This window comes from Cetorhinus maximus, chromosome 1, assembly GCF_964194155.1.
Source record: "Cetorhinus maximus chromosome 1, sCetMax3.hap1.1, whole genome shotgun sequence".
Classification (NCBI taxonomy): domain Eukaryota; kingdom Metazoa; phylum Chordata; class Chondrichthyes; order Lamniformes; family Cetorhinidae; genus Cetorhinus; species Cetorhinus maximus.
Genome location: NC_135879.1, coordinates 133279616 through 133300287, shown reverse-complemented (window position 1 = coordinate 133300287; position 20672 = coordinate 133279616). Strand labels below are relative to the sequence as shown.

Here is a 20672-nt window from a genome sequence, read left to right as displayed (position 1 = left end):
CTGACAATGACACACAACACTGCACTGAAGATATTAACGGTCCGGAAGAATTGCTGCTCTTTCAAGACCATATTACACAGATAAAACAATAATGTTATATACTTACATTTATATTTTCATTGCTTTCCACTTCTGCTGAAAGATAAAGAAAAATCATTTTATAAAGGATTAACAATCATGGGTTGAGCTTCCACCTGTCCATGGAGCAGACCTACATGTAGCGGGTAGTAACACTGGGAACATTTTTTTCTAAATGGTTTATGAATCTATTTGCTCTAATATGTTGATGCCCAACCAGACTGCCAAATGCAAGCAGTTTCAATAAAGAGCCAGCAATCAGCACTGTAATGTCAGGCCAGAAAAGATCATTTAGAAATTTGTCACTTTCTTTAAATGTTGTGCGGATGCATCAAGTGAGCTTTTTGGAGCTTGCAATCAGTAAGCATGAATGAAGATGGTGAAGGAGAAATGAAATGCTATTATTTTGCCATAATTAATGCCAAATAAAAAGAAAAGCAAGACTGGCATTTACATAGTAACTTTCATGGCCCGAGGACGCCATAAAGCTCTTTACAGCCAATGAAGTACTTTTGAGGTGCAGTTATTGTTGCAATGTAGGAAACAGAGCAATCAATTTCCAAGGTCCCGCAAACAGCAGGGAAATAAATGGCAAGATCATCTGTTTTTGATGTTAGTTGAGGGATAAAAATTGGCCAGGACACCAGTGAGCAATCCATGTTGCTCACCAATATTTGAAACCATCAATGGACAGGTGGAATTCTCAGCTTACAATAGTGAACAAACGGACGTAATGACCAGGTAATTGTACTTGATCCACCAGCAACAAAATGATTTCCAAATATTACAACAGAACAGCAAGTGATGGTAGAGGAAGTGAGCCACAGATCTGGAATTTACTATCAACTATTGGTGATATCCAGCAGCCACTAATTTAAGCAACTTTAGGATACAGTTGTGGATTGTGGAGAATTTGTGTGTCAATACCATGCTGTTGTGATTCTTTTTAATTTTTTTAAGTCTTTTATTATTTGTCACCTGAAATAGTAAAACAGGCAGATTAGTAGGCAGAACACATTCGAGTCCCAAGGGTTTACAATGCACATAGTTGCCAACCCTACCAATTTTAGGTACTGTTTTCTAAGGTATCAGACAGGCATTTTAAGTAAAGGCAAATAAGATAATTAGATTGAAAATGTCTTCTAAATGTATGCAGTGATTATCTTGCAACTATTAAACAAATTAGAAGAAACAGTTATGATGGGTAAATAGTGTCACCTTGCCCATATCTGCATGAGAATGGTTCTGAACATTGTTAATGCTGATACTCAGCATATATTAGCAAAGGCTATTTTTGAAATTCTTTATTTATATCATAGCCAGCTTTGCCCAGGACTTAGACTCTCTGTGAGCTCTGATTGCTGAGAAATACTAATTGTTACTATTCTTAACAAAGGTGTTGACGTGGTGGTCACAGACCAACGTCCATGTTGTGCAGGGATATCTTACAGTAACAATGAGGCCATTTTTGTGATAATAACATTTTTAGTTCAATCATTATATTCAGATTGTGGCGTACGGAATGGGATCATAAGATCACGGAACTGCTTTCTGGTAAGCGGGGTTCTAATTACAATGGTCAGTTTATAAATGAGTTAGACAGCAGCTGTTGAAGTCCAGTGTAGCTGACCCTTCTACATTCCCTGTAAATGTTCGTTAGACTTGTTTTGTGCTGTAGAAGTTCTTATTTAACTCCAATGTATTGTATTTAATGATGGGAAGGGCACCATTTTTATGTCCTATTAGGTGGGTCCTATTCACAAGTCTCCAGCTGTTTAGTATCTGACAAGTTTTATGATAGTGACAACGTTTTTAAACCTTCTGGAATTCCTAAGAGTTGACATTAATTTCAAAAGAAAGCTTTTTATGAACAACTTTTACAGCTGCTTTTTCCCACATTGGCATGCTTTGGCAACTATGCAGCATATAATGAGGTAGGCAAATCTAGAAAAGCAGGTAATGACTCATGTGATCATTAGTGTGTCCCAAAGCACTCCCAGGTACAGGAAGCAAAACAGAAGGTGGAAATTACTAAGCACAACTTTTACCTGGCTGTGAGAAAAATTCTGAGCGTCGCCAGGAGTTCCGAACTGTAACCGGAACACTGGCAGTATTAGGTGGCTCTAAGGTTGGTAGCAGAATAAAATAAAAAAGGAAACAGAAATCATAAGAAAATGACTGGCAACAAAAGTATATTATGTGGGTATTTATTACAATTACAAAAATAGGTTTGTTTTAGATAACAGAGACTTAAATATATATAAAGGTATATAACATTAAAAAAATTCTTGTAGCTGATTTTGACTAGTAATTAAACACTGATCCAAAGATCCTGCTGCAGATTGTAATCCCATAGAGGTATTGCTGAATAAAAGAGACATGTCGAAGCTTTCGTCTTGCACTCTTCAGGAAAACTTTGCAAGAATACCGATATGGGGGAAGACAACAATTTATACTCTATGTGAAGAGAGTGCTGATTGGTTGGCAAGTGGCTTCTACCAATCAGAGTCCACTTACCAACCAATCAGCACTCTCTTCACATACAGTATAAATTGTTGTCTTCCCCCTATGTTGGCATTCTTGTAAAGTGTCCCAAAGAGTGCAAGATGAAAAGCTTCGACATGTCTCTTTTCTCAGCAATGCCTCAAATTCTGTACTACCAAACGACTATTTGTATGTCCATAGAGGTAGTTAGGTTTATGATATTTTGTATGCAGGTATGTGCATATTTTACTCCTATGCCATAGAAATGCCATTTCTATTTTGATGCTTACCCTATGGGCTGAATTTCTCGCTGATCGGGCAGGCGCGTGCCCGACCATAAAATGAGTGGGTGGGCGAGCGTCCTGACGTCATCGTGCAATATTCCAGTCAATTAACAGGCTTATTAAGGCCATTAATTTTTTTTTTTATTCGTTCCTGGGATGTGGGCATCGCTGGCTAGCGACCAGTATTTATTACCCACCCCCAATTGCCCTTGTTCAGAGGGCATCTAAGAGTCAACCACATTGCTGTGGCTCTGGAGTCACATGTAGGCCAGACCAGGTAAGGACTGATTTCTAGGTTCTGTGCCTCAGGGAGCTTTCATTGCGCGCACCCGCACACGTGCCCGAAGTTCCGCGCTTGTGCTCCTCTCGCCCCCCCCCCCCCCACCCCAGCAGCACTCAGCATTATAGCGCGCGTTTCACGCTGGCTGGCTGTTAATTGGGTTGAAATTGATGTTGGGGCCCGATTGCGGGCGGCGGTTGGCTTCGTGACTGCTCCCAGGCCCGTCCACCCAACAAGGTAAAAATCCTGCCCTATAAGTTACATCACTGTCTCAACTATACACACTCAGGTGGTATAAAATATTTCTGAAGGCATTATGCAACTGATTTTGTGATGCATATTTAGCAATTACTGTTGTAATAATATCTTGTGTTTTTATTTTAATCTTTATATTAGGAAAATATAGACATACAAAATAACCATACTTTCACATCACAGATTTTATTTTAACTCGAATAACATATTGGAAGAATAGGCTTTCACTATGTGTGTTGATTACTCTATTGTGACTGAAACTCAGGAGGTCACCAATCCAGTGTGTATACAGTTACATACGAACATACGAAACAGGAGCAGAAGTAGGCCATTCGGCCCCTTGAGCCTGCTCCACCATTCAATAAGGTCATGGCTGATCTGTTTATATTACTAATTCCACATTCCCATCTACCCCTGATAACCTTTGATTCCCTTGCCCAACAAGAATCTATCTATTTCTGCCTTAAAAATATTCAATGACCCCACTTCACCGCCTTCTGAGGCAGAGAATTCCAAAGTCGCACAACCCTCTGAGAAAAAAAAATTTCTTCTCATCTCTGTCCTAAAAGAGCGACCCCTAATTTTAAAACAGTGCCCCCTAGTTCTGGACTCACCCACAAAAGGAAGCACCATTTCCATGTCCACCTTGTTGAGACCGTTCAGGATCTTATATACTTCAATCAAATCACCCCTCACTCTTCTAAACTCCAGTGGAAACAAGCCCAGTCTGTCCAACCTTTCCTCATAAGACAACCCACTCATTCCGGGTATCAATCTAGTAAACCTCCTCTGAACTGCCTCTAATGCATTAACATCCTTCGTTAAATAAAGGAGACCAAAACTCCTTTGTTTCGCAGGCGGCGATCAGCTCCCGCGCCCGCCTGCGCCCTCACCCGCTCCTGACCAGCCCACCCAACAGGGGGAAATTCCTCCCCATAAACTAGAACACCTAGATCCCTCTACACCCTGGAATTCTGCAGCCATTCTCCATTTAAGTAATACTTTCCTGACAATACTCTTCCTGACAATGTGAACAAGTTCACATTTTCCCACATTGTACTCAGAAATATTAGTATTACTGAGTATTAGTATTACTCAGTACTCAGTAGAAGTATCACTCAGAAGTATTACCATGTGCTGCAAATGTGCATTGTTACGGTAAGCTAACCAATTGTAATAATATACGAAATGTACCAGCATAGATTAAAAGAATAAACAGTATTCAACACTGCTTGTGATGAGAAAATTTTTAATTCAATCATATTTAGATTGTTGCAAATTAAATACAATCGTAAGATCTTTTTTGGAAATGGAGTTTGAATTACAATAGTCAATTTATAAGTGAGTTAAAGGGAGAGCAGCTGTTGGGAGGGTGGTCTTATAAGGGTGGCTTGTATCTGCTGGAGTTTAGCAGAATAAGGGGTGACTTGATTGAAACAGATAAGATCCTGAGGGGCATTGACAGGGTGAAGGTGGAAAGGATGTTTCCTCTTGGGGTCACCGTTTAAAAATAAGGGGTAGCCCATTTGAGACAGAGGTGAGGAAAGTTTTTTTCTCTCAGAGGTTCGTGAGCCTTTGGAACTCTCTTCCCCAAATGTTCATATGTCTGTATGTTGGAAGTCCAGTGTAGCTGACCCTTCTGCAATAACCCACCTGACCAACCTGCTTGATTTAATTTGGGGAAGTAGACAATGGAGAATCCAATGACAATGTGTATTTGAATTTGCAACCACTCAATAAAATTCCATGTGAAAAGTGATTTAAATATTTAAACTCCAAGTTGGATGGGTTCAATACGGATAAAATAATTGTCTGTCGGGGTAGAAAACTGTGGATACTCATTTGAGGAGTATACTGGGTGGGGGATTTGGATTTAGAAGCTCAGTGCAAACTTGTCAAATTTGGAGATGATACAAAACTGGGGATTGAAAAATGCAGCTTAGAAATGGCAGACTGACTTTGGCAAACGTGCAAGTGGACAGAACAACAGCAGATGAAATTTGATGTAAGTAACAGTAAAGTACTGTGCATAGGAAGGAAAAATGAGGAACAAACATGCTCCATGAATTATGCTGAAACAGTGAAAGATGAAGTTCAAAGAAACCTTAGAGTCTTAATAAACTTGGTGCTCAACATTTCCAATCAATGCAGTGCAGCAGCTGACAAAGTCAATTGAGTGTTGAATTACATGATCAAAATAATAAAACATGAGTCAGAGAAATTTGTGATCAGACGGTATAGCCATCTGGTAAGACCCCGCCTTAACTGGTGCATCCATTACTGGTCGCAAAGAAACAAAGAAGACATTCAGGTGTGGAAGGAAGTGCAGAGAAGAACCATGAAACTGACTCCTATTTTCAAGGGTCTGAATTACCTGGAAAGGTTAGAGAAATGTAGCATGGAAGTGACCTAATGGAAGTATAGGATGGAATGCCCAGAATATTACTTTAAATTAAGTTGAGGAAACAATAGGAGAATAAGTTCAAACTATTTTAGGGCTGATATCAGAAAGAGCTACTTCAAGCAGAGTGATTAATAGTTGGAATGAACTTCCACATAGACTACTGAAGGTAAAAACCATGAAACCATTTAAAAAACAATTAAGTGCAGCAATGGGAGGACTATAGGGTAATTCTGGTTGAATGAACCACCCTTAATTTTGTTGTGATCTTATTGTTACAACCTAGTTAAGATATTCGGATGTTCATCAGATGAAATCAAAGGTGTATCGCAAGCAATTTGCAAGTTATGGCGTTCCACAATTCCTAAATCTTCCCAGAGTCAGATAGTATTTCTTAGGTTATACTGATTTATTTCCCTTTTATTACTTCTATTGTCTTGCCATGCTGTATCCAGTGCCATTAAGAGATAATGCAAATGACGTGGGAGCAACTCTCTCACCCCACAATACATACCCACCCCTCCATTGTCCACGCTGTGCCACTGAGCTATATAGACACAAAGGACTGAATTTTCCCAACTTGGAATATTTTCGGCCATTTCTATGTTCAAAACTCAGCTGCGAAAGCAGCATCCCTTCCAGGACAATTTTCCGGAAAGCAACCATTTAACTAGTTGCCTCTGGGATCACCATCCAATCAGTGATGGAGGATGGGCTGAGGAGATGGGAGTTTGATTGGGCATACATCACTACAAGGCTGGCTGCTAGCCTTCATTGTGTTTAAAGTGAGAATGCTTTTGAACAGAATGCAGCAGGAAAGGAGGGCGAAATGGAGGTGCGGTGAGGCTGGTGGGCTTTTATGCTGCTCTGGCCTCCTGCTGTGCACTTGCCTTCTCTGAGTTTCCGAGGTGCTGACACAGCTTGGATCCTATGTAACGCTAGGAATTATCAACCTCAATAGCTTCCCACTGCTGTTGGGTGGATTGCTGTCAATGCATAGAAGTGGCCTCCCAGAAAAGCAGCAAGAGGCAGGAACACTTTGGGGAACCGGCACGATCGTGTTTTGCACAATCTTCCCATCTCCTCCACCTCCAAACCTGGCTCTGAGTTCCAGGGATAACTAGCCCCAGAGGCACTATTTTTTAACCTCACTGTCCAGCCGATAATGGACTAGATTTTCCTCTTCGAGGCTGATAGCGGGAGTCAGGAAAATTCCCGGCTCCATCCGCCCGCCTCAGGAGAAAGTGCCCACAATTAGGGGAGTTTCATTCCTCGGGGGGGTGGGTGTAGGCGGTAGTTGGGCCAGCTGACCCAGGGAAAGGTTCAGGTGGAGTTGGAGGGGCTGCCTGGTGCGCAGGTGTTTAAATGGCCAACCTCATGCTGTGAGACTTCATCCCAGTTATAATAAAAACAGAAAGGCCCTCCAGCCTTCCTCCCTCACACCTCTTCACCATCCCCCCCGTCGTGTGCTCCCCATGCCCTATGGCCCCTCATGATCCCCGAGCCAAGGTATGCCCCCACCAACCCCCATGGCCCCTCATGCCCAGCTATGGCACTTCCATGCCCAGTGTCAACCATCCAGACCCTTTAAAATATCCATAGCTGAAACTGCAAGCATTTAAAATCTTTTTAATGAGGAAAATATCTTAAGGTGCTTAATAATGAGAAAGAAGACACTAAGTGTGAATAAGTGATAAAGGGGGTGGGTGGATGGGGGTGTTTCTGAAAGTACGATCTTAAAGATACATTTTTAAGAGGGTTTTGAAGGAAGTGAGAGAAATGGCTAGATAGAATGATGTGGGGCAGATCTCCAGGTGGCAGAGGTTCATTGACTAAAAGGTCTGTTATCGATGGGAGGGCTGAAGGAGCCAGGTGAAAGTGAGGGCAGCAAAGGGTGCTTTCTGGGACAGATGACCCATGTAAGAAAAATTAAAACCATGGAGGGAAACGTAAACAAGGATAAAGACTTTGAAATCAATATGCAAGGGAACAGGGAGTCAATGGAATGAGGCAAGGATAAGGTTAATGGGAATGAATAAACCATATACCACCTTTCACAACCAAAACGCTTTACAGCCAATTAATTTCTTTGCGCAATCACTGTTATAAAGAAGAAAGTGCAGCAGTCAAGCTGCACACAGCATGGTCCCATTAACAGCACTAAGATAATGACCTAATCATTTTAGTGATGACGGATAAGGGAGAAATATTGGCCAGGACACTAAAGAGTAATCCCCTACTTTTCTTTGAATGCTGCCATGGGAACTCTGAGGAAGATGAGAAGCCAGAGAAGGAGGTAGTTAATAGATCTTTTCTCAATGTAATGAGAGCTTGCTGACTGTACAACTTTCTTCGTAGTTAGTTAAGATTGTAGATTCCTTAGGAATTATTGGTTACATCATGATGCACAATTGTGACTGGAAGAACAGCAATGTTTGCACCGAGTTATTTTAACTGATGGTTCAATGGTGAAACATAATAGGCTGACAGGCTCTTACATTAAAGTTGTTGCCCTATGATACTGTAATTATCCTGTAATTATTGTGTAATGAGATGTAATAAGAGATTCAGTGACAGATAATCACCGAACTTACCTGTTTCTAACTTGTAAGATATAGCTCCACCACATCACATAATTTTTTGACCATTTTTCTCACAGAAAAGATTTGGGAAAAGAGGTACATTTAATTCAAAGTAAAGCACATTGACACAAGCTCAAAAAGAAGCAATGAGACAATGGATGGTTAAAATGCTAATGAGCAAAGCATTGAAGTCATTTCCCCAAAGACTCAATCACAGAATTTCCAGTGGTAATGATGTCAAAGATGACAGTGTTTGCCGTCATTTCACCCCATAAACTGACAAACAACTTCCGGAGTGCATCCACAGTTAAACGTGAAGATCCAGGAGTTACTGTCAGTGATTCTGTTCTCTTCCACAGCCTGGGCTGTTCAACTCACCCATGTTGAAAGTAATACAGAAAACAACATACTGGCATGAACTAATTGCTTATTTGTCACAAACTTTCTTCACTAGAAATTTTTAGAGCTTATATGAAGAGGTACAAGGGGCAGTATTTAATGGAGGTGATGGGGGTCTTGCCCACAGGCTGTCCTCCCACTCTTCCCGTGTGGCCTCTCGCTCTCCCCCTCTGGCCTCTCACTCTCCATAGAATTCCTGATTGGCCAATCAGAGCATTCTGACGGAACAGCCAATCAGGGCACTGAATATTGGGGGAACAAAGCTTCACCCCTGTCACTGGCTCTGGATGCTGCTGAAAAGGATTTCTGCACATGTAGGTGCAGCCACTTAACAAGTGGGTGGCATTCAAAGTCCCAGGGAACACCAAAAGGGCTTTTTTGATTTGCTGACAGTAAATGGAATGTGAGGGATGGGTTAAGGGGGAGGGAGTCACGGGAGCTGAAAACCTTGACATTTGAGCAATCTGAAAAGAAACTGTCAGGACACCGGGACATTTAGTGAAAAACCACGACTAACGTCTGGTTAACCTATCCAAGAGTCTGTTCTGGCAATTGTAAATATTTAATGTGGCTACTGTTGTACCAGAAGGAGATTATATGGAATAAACAAAATGGTTGCGAGTCTCAGGTATCAAATCTTGCAATTTCTTTTCTCAGTATATTGATTTGCTCACAAATTATATGACTTTTTAAAACAATTTTGCTCACATTTACAACACTTTAAAATTGTGTTCACATTTATATGGTTTATAAATGTTTTGACATGTAATGGAACTGCTTAAAAGTTGTTTAAAGTTTTCCAAAGCCTATTTTAAAGTTTTTAGAAGTTTAAAAAGGTCTTTTAAACACTTCTCACCTCTCTTTAAGGCCCAGGCTGAATGTGTGGGCCTGCACTATCCTCCTGTTAGTTTTGTCAGATTTTGTGGGTATGTCTTCTCTTGGCTGCCCCACGGGCTCTGATGTTTGCAACCGCATTAATCAATGCTGCTTAAATCTATGAGAGTCAACATGGCCCAAGAATGTCTGGGCTTTTTGACAATGTTTTGCGCCAGGAGGATAGTCCAGTGCACAGATTTCTGCAAGGTCAGTGGCGAGCACCACTGCCTCATCACTGACCGCAAAATGGGGACCAATAACTGTAAGCAAGTGGTAACCTGTCTTGGTAATTAATAAATGCTTCACACTTTTTGTTTTGAGAGGCCCCAGACCCTGGTTGCTCAGCAGCATATACCTGGAACAGGTTCACCCTTCAGGTTGTGAATACAGAGGAGGATAAACAAAAGATTTCTGCAAATTTTCCAATTGTTAATGACTGCTAACTGTTGACAATAACAAGAAATCCAGCAGGATTTGCAAAGGTAAAAATAGATTAAGCTGTTCTTCAGTCTTAGTAATTCTTTTAAATTTAAATTCATCACTCAACAACCCCAGTCAGTTCAGAATGTCTTTAATACCTGACAAGTTTCAATTGAATCGTTTCTATTTTACTTGTCAAGGTATGTTACAATTCTTCTTTCACTTCTGGAAACAGATATTCACAATGCATACATATTTAAGGCACCTGAGTCATTTGGTACTTACCAGGATATCCTTGATTGGTCTTTATTAAATTTTTTAATTGGGATATTTCACCACTTTGGTTATTTAGTGTCAGCATCAAGTATTTCCAGGCCACACATGACATAGGTCCGATCCAGTGTAAACCTCAGTAATGTAAGCACATTACTCCATAGCACATTGTGACAATTACATACAGACTAGATATCCTTGTAACTTATCTGATTGATATATGTACAAATCTGTGCAAATTTGTGTTGGTCAGTAGCTGGCATTATGGTGGGTCCCACATCCATTAGTTAAACACTGGATTGAAACCAGCCCAATCACTCATATTATGAGAGAGAGACAAGATTTGAACCAAGGTCCAGAGGTTAAAGGTTGCCATAGCAATCCACTGAATTATTTGATTTTTTTTATATCAAAATAAATCACATAATCATTTTAGGTGGCAATTCATAATCACTTAACTGTTCAGGTGCTAATATTGCAAACAACAAAATCTAGCCTAATGATCCTAAATAAATCAGTTCCTTTATTTTATTTGCATGAGAATTAAGCATTTTAATGTTAGTTAATAGGTACATTCGATATGAATATATGAGAATAATATAATTATAATCTTATGCTCCACATGGTACTAAAAGGCACTAAAGCCACAGTGACATAGCTCTTGTCATGTTCTCATTGCTTTATCTGCGTTATCAACTCTTGACTTAATGAATCTTATCATTTTAAACATTTCTTCTATAAATATAAGTGCACAGATTGCATATTGTTAGGATTTGGGCAGCGTTATTTTTAAAGATTAATGCTATAAAGCCCAGTAATTGATGGAATTCTCAACCACGCTTCAGAGGTTCAATGTTCAGGACTGCCTGTCACTTATAACTGTCCACCACAAACTGAGGATTTTGATTTAGTTCTCAATCAGGTTACTGGACTGATTACAGGTAGGTCTTTAGGGTAGAGTTTCTGCTTTGAGCACAATTGGCGGATTAATTTTGCGCAAAATAGTGCCCACTTTGAAAAATATTTCTTTTCCTTGAGGTTTCGCTCAAATTAATTTTCATATTGCCAAACGCAAAACCTTCCATGAGCTCGAACAATTAGGCTGCATTTTAAAATGTGACTTTTTAAAAAAATCAAATTTTGCTTTAAAAAATATTCCTAGATACATTTAAGTGGCAATATGGTTGAATTTCTTTTATTAAGAAAAATAAACATTTTAAATCACAGTATCAGTCTACCACTTTTAAGTAACTCTTTTTTTTAAGACTTAGGTACTTAGGAACATAGCAGCAGGAATAGGCCATGCACCATTCAAACAGCTCATGGCTGATTATCTACCTCTACACCATTTTTCCCCACTATCCGCCTATCCCTTGATGTCATTAGCATCCAGAAATCTATTGATTTCTGTCTTGAATGTGCTCAACGATTGAGCTTCCACAGCTCTCTGGGGTAGAGAATTCCGAAAGTTAAAAGAAAAATATCTGAAAATAATTTCTAGTTAGAGTGGGGGCAATAGAAAAAATTTTTAAAAACTTTTTAAAAAATCAAAACATTTGAAAACATAATTATTGCTCTTGCACCCAAAGGATCCACGTTAACTTTTGGAGCCTCCTTAAAGGCCTGCAAACAAGCTCTATTCACAGGAACTTCCAATGTTGATGGATTCCTCCTGGTTTTGCCAGTTTTGTGAATGGGGCCGGCTTCTAGCATAATGGTTTTAAAACCAGCGCAAGAGTTCATGGAAATTTGAGTTGCACTGAACACAATTTGTGTTTAAAATTCCATGCTCTTTGGTGCAGGTTATCGGGGGAATTGTGCTGAAACAATCAGTGCAATCAAACGGAAATTCTACTCCATGGCGTATTGATGAGGTATAATTTTTGCAAGTACAGTTCGCAAAACAAAACACTAGTGCTGCATCCATACAACTTCTTATGCAATTTGTACATAACGCTAGTTTTAGTCAACTTTTACAACTTAATACACTAAACACTACTCTGCTACATTTGTAAGCTAACTGCATCTCACAATGCAGCAGGCATGTTCTCTGTGCGTTTTGGTGTCTCACCTTGCTGATTAATAGCATCAACAGGCTGACTGTCCTCCACAGTCCCTTCCTCCACTTCACTTATCTTCTGATTGAAATCGAACACATCTCCTGTTTCACTGTGTTGAATCGACTCTGATTTTAATGCCTGTTTTGTGTTAAACACAATGAGTGACCTTGACATTGTAAATATTAAACTGTATCAGATAAAACTGAGACCTATTGAAGTTCACTTCCTAAAGTGAAAAGAACAATTAAAGAAAGAAGTGGGCTTCCAGGTTGATGATACAGCTCCGAAATCGCTCCATAATGGTTTCAAAAGTTATTTTACAAAGTCACATTAATGTCAAAGCTTCCAGAAAAACTTTGAAAACTGCAATTTTGGATTACAATAAAATATTGCAATGGAGCAATAAATAATACATAGGAAGAAGTGAAACTTTTGAAACCAGTGTGCTAGATTAAATCAATGCCTACCTCTTGTTTAAGCTGTTTCTGTGCACTTTCACTGGGCTCCTCTTCCTCAGGGTTTAAGCAGGCTTCATCAATGGTTAGAGCTTTTGAATCAACTGCGTTCCTGGTGCCCAATGCCACATTGTTTGAGAGGGCAATGTGTACTGTTGATGTTTCCAAGTTCCAATGATGATCTTCTTCATCGTTTCCAATAAAATAAAAGTAGAATTAGTGATTAAGTCATTCAATGTAAACAGATACTTGTGATAGGAGCACAAGAACAGGAGTAGGCCATTCGGCCCCTTGAGTCTGTTCTGCCATTCCATGGTTTTAGCAATTGGTAATTAGCAGGCAAGCCAACAATTATATTGTGACATCATGAGGCTCAAAATTGGGTTAAGTGATTTTGAATTCTAGCCTTAGTTGACATAAATGAACAGTTTGCCAGCCCACAGCTTGCAGGTTCACAGGGGTGAAGTACTCCCAGTTTCAGAGGTGACTTATTCCTTTTTGACATTGTCACTGCTGCTATTGGGCCATTTTAGATTGTAGTAAAAGGTCTAATCCAGCCTCTTCATCATCTCCAAAAGAGGTTCAGTGCACATGAGGTAGAAAAACAACACAAGCTTAAAGCAGAGAATTGGGGCATGAAGACAGAAAAACACATGAAACAAATAACAAAGAGTGAAAGAACTGGAGTTGCATCAGACATCACTTCTTTGATCATAAAATTACATTAAAAAAACTCCTCTACTCCTTACATAGTACTGCTCTAACCTGAAACAATCAATGCATTTTTGGAAGATAAAAGCAAAATACTGTAGTTGCTGAAAATCTGAAATAAAAACAGAAAAGGCTGGTAAAACTCAGCAGGTCTGGCAGCATCTATGGAAAGAGAAACAGAGCTAACATTTCGAGTCTGGATAACTCTTCTTCAGAGCTCTGAAGAAGTTATATGGACTCGAAACGTTAACTCTATTTCTCTCTCCAAGATGCTGCCAGACCTACTGAGTTTTACCAGCCTTTTCTGTTTTTATTTCACCAAGGTCAATTGTTTGCTTCTAGCCTCTAAGAAAGCTTCTTTTTATTTCATTTATGGGATATGGCTGTCGCTGGCTGGGCCAGCATTTATTGCTTATTCGCAATTGCCTTCGAGAAGATAGTGGTGAACCTTCTTGAACTGCTGCAGCCTGTGTGGTGTAGTTACACCCATTGTGCTGTTAGGGATTTGGTCTGCCACTGGATCCCCAGAGGATCAGGGACAAGGGACATTTTTATAGTTGCCAAGCTGTATCTTCTAAAAAAACGTTTTCACTCACACATATTCACTGAACCCTGTGTTTGTATATAATGTAATTATAAAGTCACAATGCCACTTATTGCCATTGAGCCTCTCACTTGCAAGACTTGAAAACAACAGACTTCAGGAAAGTCTGACATCTGTTACACCACAACAAGTGGTACAGACAGAGCTGGAACTTATTGCTGCATGTTTGAATTGAGCCTCACACCTTCTTGTGCTGCATCTTTTACTGTCTCTTTCTCAATCGCATTGCAGCAGGGTTTCAACTCAGATTCTTCCTCTGTGCTTGGCTGTTGACTGGTGGGAATGGTGACTGGCATCTCAGTTCGCTCCTCCTACAGGAGAAAGAATCCAAGGGTTTATTATAAAGCACAATCAACATAACAGCACGTAACAGCCAGATAACATCTAAGCACTGATATGGATGAGCGTGGTGTCTGTGGGGAGAGTGTCAAGAGGCTCAGATCATTTTCACTCTTAGTCCTCATTTAAGCATACCAAACACGACTCCCTGTCAAATCGGCTGTCAATGATAATGTAAAGCTGACAGACAGGAGACGGCCAAGTGCAGTAGGAAGCCACGGCCATGGACCTGCTGGAATGGTCTCCGACGTCAGATAAGTGATAGGGTGAAGGAGTTTATGAAGTAGGTAGTAATCTTCTGAAGATTAACTATTAATCTCCTCAGGGCTTGCTGCTGCTCTCACTGGGTTTCCAAATCAAATCATAACCAGGCACCAACCTTGTGATACAAACTTAACATAGCTTTGCAGTTTGATTGATGTCATCAAACCCAGACATTTATATTTTAATGAAATCCTCACCTGCTGCCCGAAAACCAGGAATTAAATACTGCGTAGCATGAGTGGAGTGAACCAGAGGGCAAGACACCTGTCTCTATTTTAACCCCCACACATTTCTTTCTTGTCAAACATGACGTGTCGTGGGGGGGTGAGGTTAAAATTAACATATATAGTGAGGATTTACAAGAGGGAAATAGAAAAATAACATGAAGTGAGAATGTATTAACCATCTTAATATCATGACTTAGAACACCTACAAATATTGTTCTTGACAGTAACCTTGATCTAGAATTGTGCTAAAGGAACCACTGGCACTGCAGGGACATGAGCCACTAAATAAACTATAGGTTTATTTACCTTCTCTGTATCTTCCGTCTGCGGGTCATTTATGGTTGAAGAAATCACCTGTTCAAGTCCGGACACATGGCAGTAGATATTTGTCTGAGATTTTAATGGAGGATTGTCCACTCTTGCTACACCTTCAAATGCCTGTGATTTTGTAAGGGTTGGAGAAGATATTGCAGATGTGTACTCCTTGTCTTCAACTCTGGTAAAAGTTGGGCTGGTCCCTCCATTTATTCTAATCTTTCCATCTTTCTACACATACACACACACACACACACACACACACACAAATATAAAGAAAATAATTTGGATTAGATGTTAATCCTTTAATTGTAAAGTTCAGTTGAAACACAAAACTAGCCATTCCTATAAGTTATCATAATAGAAAACATTCAAAGCAATGCAGGTAAAGACTCCTGTGGTGTACAGAATATAGAAATGTATAGACAATTGCATAAATTTTAGCACAAAAAGCTTAAGTCCCAAAAAAATGTAAATCGTTCCTTTTTGAAAATCAACTAACAGTGATTCGCAAAAGGTAACTGAAAGTATGAAGCACTTTAAGACATTCTGACAGCAGCATAAGATGCTATATAATTATTTTCTAAATGAAATTACACTTAGTTAGTCCAGTGCAAATTGTTCTTAAATCTGTTACAATTCCTATGATCATAAGAAATAGGAGCAGGAATAGACCATTTGGCCCATTGAGTCTCATCTGCCATTCAATGATCTGATTGTGGCCTTAACTCCACTTTCCTGCTTGCCTGTCCCCCTAACTCTTGACTCCCTTCTCAATCAAAAACCTAATCAACTCAGCCTTGAAAATATTCAATGGCCTAAGCTCCACTGCTTCCTGTGGAAGAGAATTCCAATAATTAACGACCCTCTGAGAGAAGAAACTCCTCATCTCCGTCTTAAATGGGAGTCCCTTATTTTTAAACTGTGCACCATAGTTCTAGATTTCCCCAAGAGAGAAACATTCCCTGCGCCTACCCTGTCAAGCCCCCTCAGAATCTTATATGTTTCATTCAGATCACATCTCATTTTTCTCAACTCCAATGAGTATAGCCTCAACCTGCTCAACCTTTCCTCACGACGGTGGATGAGCAGGTACAGTTGCCATCGGGGCGGCACCAATCAGGGTGCTCCTGATGGGAACAGCCTCTCCGCTGCCCCTCTGCCATTGACACCAATGCCTCAGAGTGCCATGGCAACAGATGAGACCCCTGTCACTGTGCAGGAGATCCCCTCGCAGCCTCAGGCAACCAGAGGAGACCTGCCAAAGTCAGCCCAGGCAAAAGGGCATCAGAGTCAGTAGACTTTCTCCAGCACAAATGGCGGCGAGGAGGGAGCACCACACCACATATTCAGATATATTGATTAGAACAGTTTACCATCCTGACTTGGAAATATATCACCGTTCCTTTACTGTTGCTGGGTCAAAATCCTGGAACTCCCTTCCTAACAGCACTGTGGGTATATCTACACCACATGAACTGCAGCGGTTCAAAAAGGCAGCTCACCACAAGCTTATCAAGGGCAATTAGGGATGGGCAACAAATGCTGGCCCAGCCAGCGATGCACACATCCCATGAATGAATTTTAAAAATGTATAATAAATAATGTTGTCTGTACTTGCTGTTCTGGCTTCAGATGTGTTTCATGTATGTAGTGCCCTGGTTTGGATTTGAGTGACTGACTGTTATCAAGGGAATTTTTGCTCATGTGAACCCCTCTGAATAGCCTCATGTTGTGCCTCACCACTGCCACATGCACAGCCAGCCCTGGTGTTGATGGGAGGGAGGCAAAGACTTTTTGGTTTGATGAATTCCATGTTCGTAGATAAAATGTTGCATCATAACGAACTCCTGCAACTCTCTGCCATCCAAAGCCTGTTGTACACCGGGTTCCTCTGTTAACTGGCATGGCTTCTCCTGCTCACCCTCAGCGTCATTGTCAGAGGATGTGACTCATTCCATGAGATCATCCTCTGCTAGGGCCTTCCCTCTCTGAAGCGTCAGGTTGTGTATGGCGCAGCAGACCACAAGCTGGAGAATATTGCAGAGACCCAGCTGCACGATTCAAGCATCGAAATCTCACAATGACTCATCAGCTGATGAATCAGTGCTCCTCCATGTGGAACACCACTTGGAGGAAGCACTGAGGGTGGAAAGGGCACAGAATGTACTCTGAATGGGGGACTTCAATGTTCATCACCAAGAGTAGCTCGGTAGCACCACTACAGACCGAGCTGGCTGAGTCCTAAATGACATAGTTGCTAGACCAGGTCTGCAGCATGTGGTGAGGGAACCAACCAAGAGGGAAAGACATACTTGACCTCATCCTCACCAACCTGCATGCCGCAGATCCATCTGTCCATCACAGTATCAGTAGGAGTGACCAGTACACAGTCATTATGGAGACAAAGTCTGGTCTTCACATTTAGGATAACCTCCATTGTGTTTTGTGGCAATACCATTTACTAAATGGGATACATTTTGAACAGATCTAGCAACTCAAGGCTGGGCAACCATGAGGTGCTGTGGGCCATGAGAAGCAGCAGAATAGTACTCAACCATAATCTGTAATCTCATGGCCCTGCATATCTCCCACTTCTACCATTACCATCAAGCCAGGGGATGAACCCTGGTTCAATGAAGAGTGCAGGAGGGCATGCCAGGAGCAGCACCAGGCATACCTAAAAATGAGGTCTCAACCTGGTGAAGCTACAAGACTACTTGCATGCCAAACAGCATAAGTAGCAAACGATAGACAGATCTAAGTGATTCTACAACCAACAGATCAGGTCTAAGCTCTTCAGTCCTGCCACATCCAGTCGTGAATGCTGGTGGACAATTAAACAACTCACTGGAGGAGGAGGCTCCACAAATATCCCCATCCTCAATGATGGGGGAGCTCAGCGCATCAGTGCAAAAGATAAGGCTGAAACATTTGCTACAATCTTCAGCCAGAAGTGCCGAGTGGATGATCCATCTCGGCCTCCTCCAGAGGTCCCCAGCCACACAGATGCCAATCTTCAGCCAATTCAATTCATTGCACATGATATCAAGAAATGGTTGAAGGCACTGGATACTGCAAAGTCTTTGGGCCCTGACAATATTCTGGCAATATTATTGAAGAACTTATGCTTCAGAAGTTTCAGAACTTGCCGCGCCCCTAGCCAAACTGTTCCAGTACAGCTACAACATTGGCATCTACCCGATAATGTGGAAAATTGCCCAGGTATGTCCTGTACACAAAAAGCAGGACAAATCCAACCCGGCCAATTACAACCCCATCTGCCTACTCTCGATCATCGGTAAAGTGATGGAAGGGGTCATCAACAGTGCTATCAAGCAACACTTGCTTAGCAATAACCTGCTCAATGATGCCCAGTTTGGGTTCTGCCAGAGTCACTCAGCTTCTGATCTCATTACAGCCTTGGTTCAAACATGGACAAAAGAATTGAACTCCAGAGGTGAGGTGAGAGTGACTGCCCTTGACATCAAGGCAGCATTTGACTTAGTGTGGCGTCAAGGAGCCCTAGCAAAACTGGAGTCAATGGGAATCAGGGGGGAAACTCTCCGCCGGTTGGAGTCACACATGGCACAAAGGAAGATTGTTGTGGTTGTTGGAGGTCAATCATCTCAGTTCCAGGGCATCACTGCAGGAGTTCCTCAGGGTAGTGTCCTCGGCCCAACCATCTTCCACTGCTTCATCAATGACCTTCCTTCCATCATAAGGTCAGGAGTGGGGATGCTCACTGATGATTGCACAATGTTCAGCAACATTCGCGATTGCTTGGATACTGAAGCAGTCCATGTCCAAATGCAGCAAGACCTGGACAATATCCAGGCTTGGGGTGACAAGGGACAAGTCACATTCGCGCCACACAAGTGCCGGGCAATGACCATCTCCAACAAGAGAGAATCTATCCATCACCCCTTGACATTCAATGACATTACCGTCGTTGAATCCCCCACTATCAACATCCTGAGGGTTACAATTGACCAGAAACTGAATTAGACTAGCCATATAAATACTGTGGCTACAAGAGTAGGTCAGAGACTAGGAATCCTGCAGTGAGTATCTCACCTTCTGACTCCCCGAAGCCTGCCCACCATCTACAAAGCACAAGTCAGGAGTGTGATGGAATACTCCCTGTTTGCCTGGATGAGTGCAACTCCAACAACACTCAAGAAGCTTGACACCGTCCGGGGCAAAGCAGACCGCTTGATTGGCACCCCATCCACCAACATTCACTCCCTCCACCACTGACGCACAGTAGCAGCAGTGTGCACCACCTACAAGAATGCAATGCAGGAACTCACCAAGGCTCCTTCAACTGCACCTTCAAAACCCACGACCACTACCATCTCGAAGGGCAAGGGCAGCAGATAGATGGGAACACCACCACCTGCAAGCTCCCCTCCAAGCCACTCACCACCCTGACTTGGAAATATATCACCGTTCCTTCACTGTCGCTGGGTCAAAACCCTGGAACTCCCTCCCTTACAGCGCTGTGGGTGTACCTACACCACATGGACTGCAGCAGTTCGATAAGGCAGCTCATGGACTGCAGCAGTTCGATAAGGCAGCTCACCAGCTCAAGGGCAATTAGGGATGGGCAATAAATGCTGGCCTAGCCAGCGACACCCACATTCAATGAATGCATATAAAAAAAAAGATGCGTCATTCTCATTGTAGCACATTTCTGCATCTGTCTGTGGATTTCTCACTGGGGCCATGAGCCATCTCTTCAGCAGGTACCCCTTGTCTCCAAGAAGCCAACCCTGTAATGGCTCTGGTGGACAAAACATCCATGGTACCTGGGAGTGCCTAAGGATGTAAGAGTCATGGCTACTCCCAGCATAGCGGGCACACACCTGCATGATCCCCTGATGATGGTCACACAAAATTTGGACATTGATGGAATGAAAATCATTCCGATTGACAAATGCCCCTAGCTGGCTTGATGGAGCTTTGATAGTTATATGCATGCAATCTATCACACCTTGAACTTTGGGGAATCCAGCAATACACGTGAAGCCTCTGGCTCTCTCGGTCTGACTAACTTCATCAGTGGTGAAGAAGATTAAGTCATTTGCTCGCCTAAATATTGTACCAATGACCTTTATGCAATGGTGAGCTGAAGCTTAAGATGTGCCACAAAGCTCTCTGGGTGATTTTTGGAATGTCACTGATGCATAAAAGTTCAAGGCCACCATCATCTTGAGAGTGACAAGCATTGGGTGGCTGGCAACTCAATTTGAATTTATCTCCCCAGCCAGCAATTCAGAAAGAGAGGTCACCATCTCCCTGGAGAGACACAGTCTGTGAAGACATTGGTACTGTCAGAGCTGATGGTAATTTATCCTTTGCC

At 41.7% G+C, this 20672-nt stretch overlaps 1 protein-coding gene across 16 annotated transcripts in view; it reads right to left on the bottom strand.

The window, feature by feature from the left end:
* LOC144683641 (LIM and calponin homology domains-containing protein 1-like) overlaps nucleotides 1–20672 on the bottom strand; it is a 485528-nt gene that overhangs the window by 77353 nt on the left and 387503 nt on the right. For 9 of the 16 annotated variants that reach the window (XM_078546886.1, XM_078546926.1, XM_078546934.1 and 6 more), the window contains 6 exons: nucleotides 15299–15538; nucleotides 14347–14473; nucleotides 12860–13032; nucleotides 12404–12530; nucleotides 2127–2201; nucleotides 107–135 (listed from right to left, as the gene is read on the bottom strand). In XM_078546886.1, coding sequence (XP_078403012.1) covers nucleotides 107–135; nucleotides 2127–2201; nucleotides 12404–12530; nucleotides 12860–13032; nucleotides 14347–14473; nucleotides 15299–15538 — 771 coding nt within the window. The remainder of the gene's footprint in view (nucleotides 1–106; nucleotides 136–2126; nucleotides 2202–12403; nucleotides 12531–12859; nucleotides 13033–14346; nucleotides 14474–15298; nucleotides 15539–20672) is intronic. The other 7 variants (XM_078546895.1, XM_078546941.1, XM_078546910.1 and 4 more) reach the window with 4 other exon arrangements.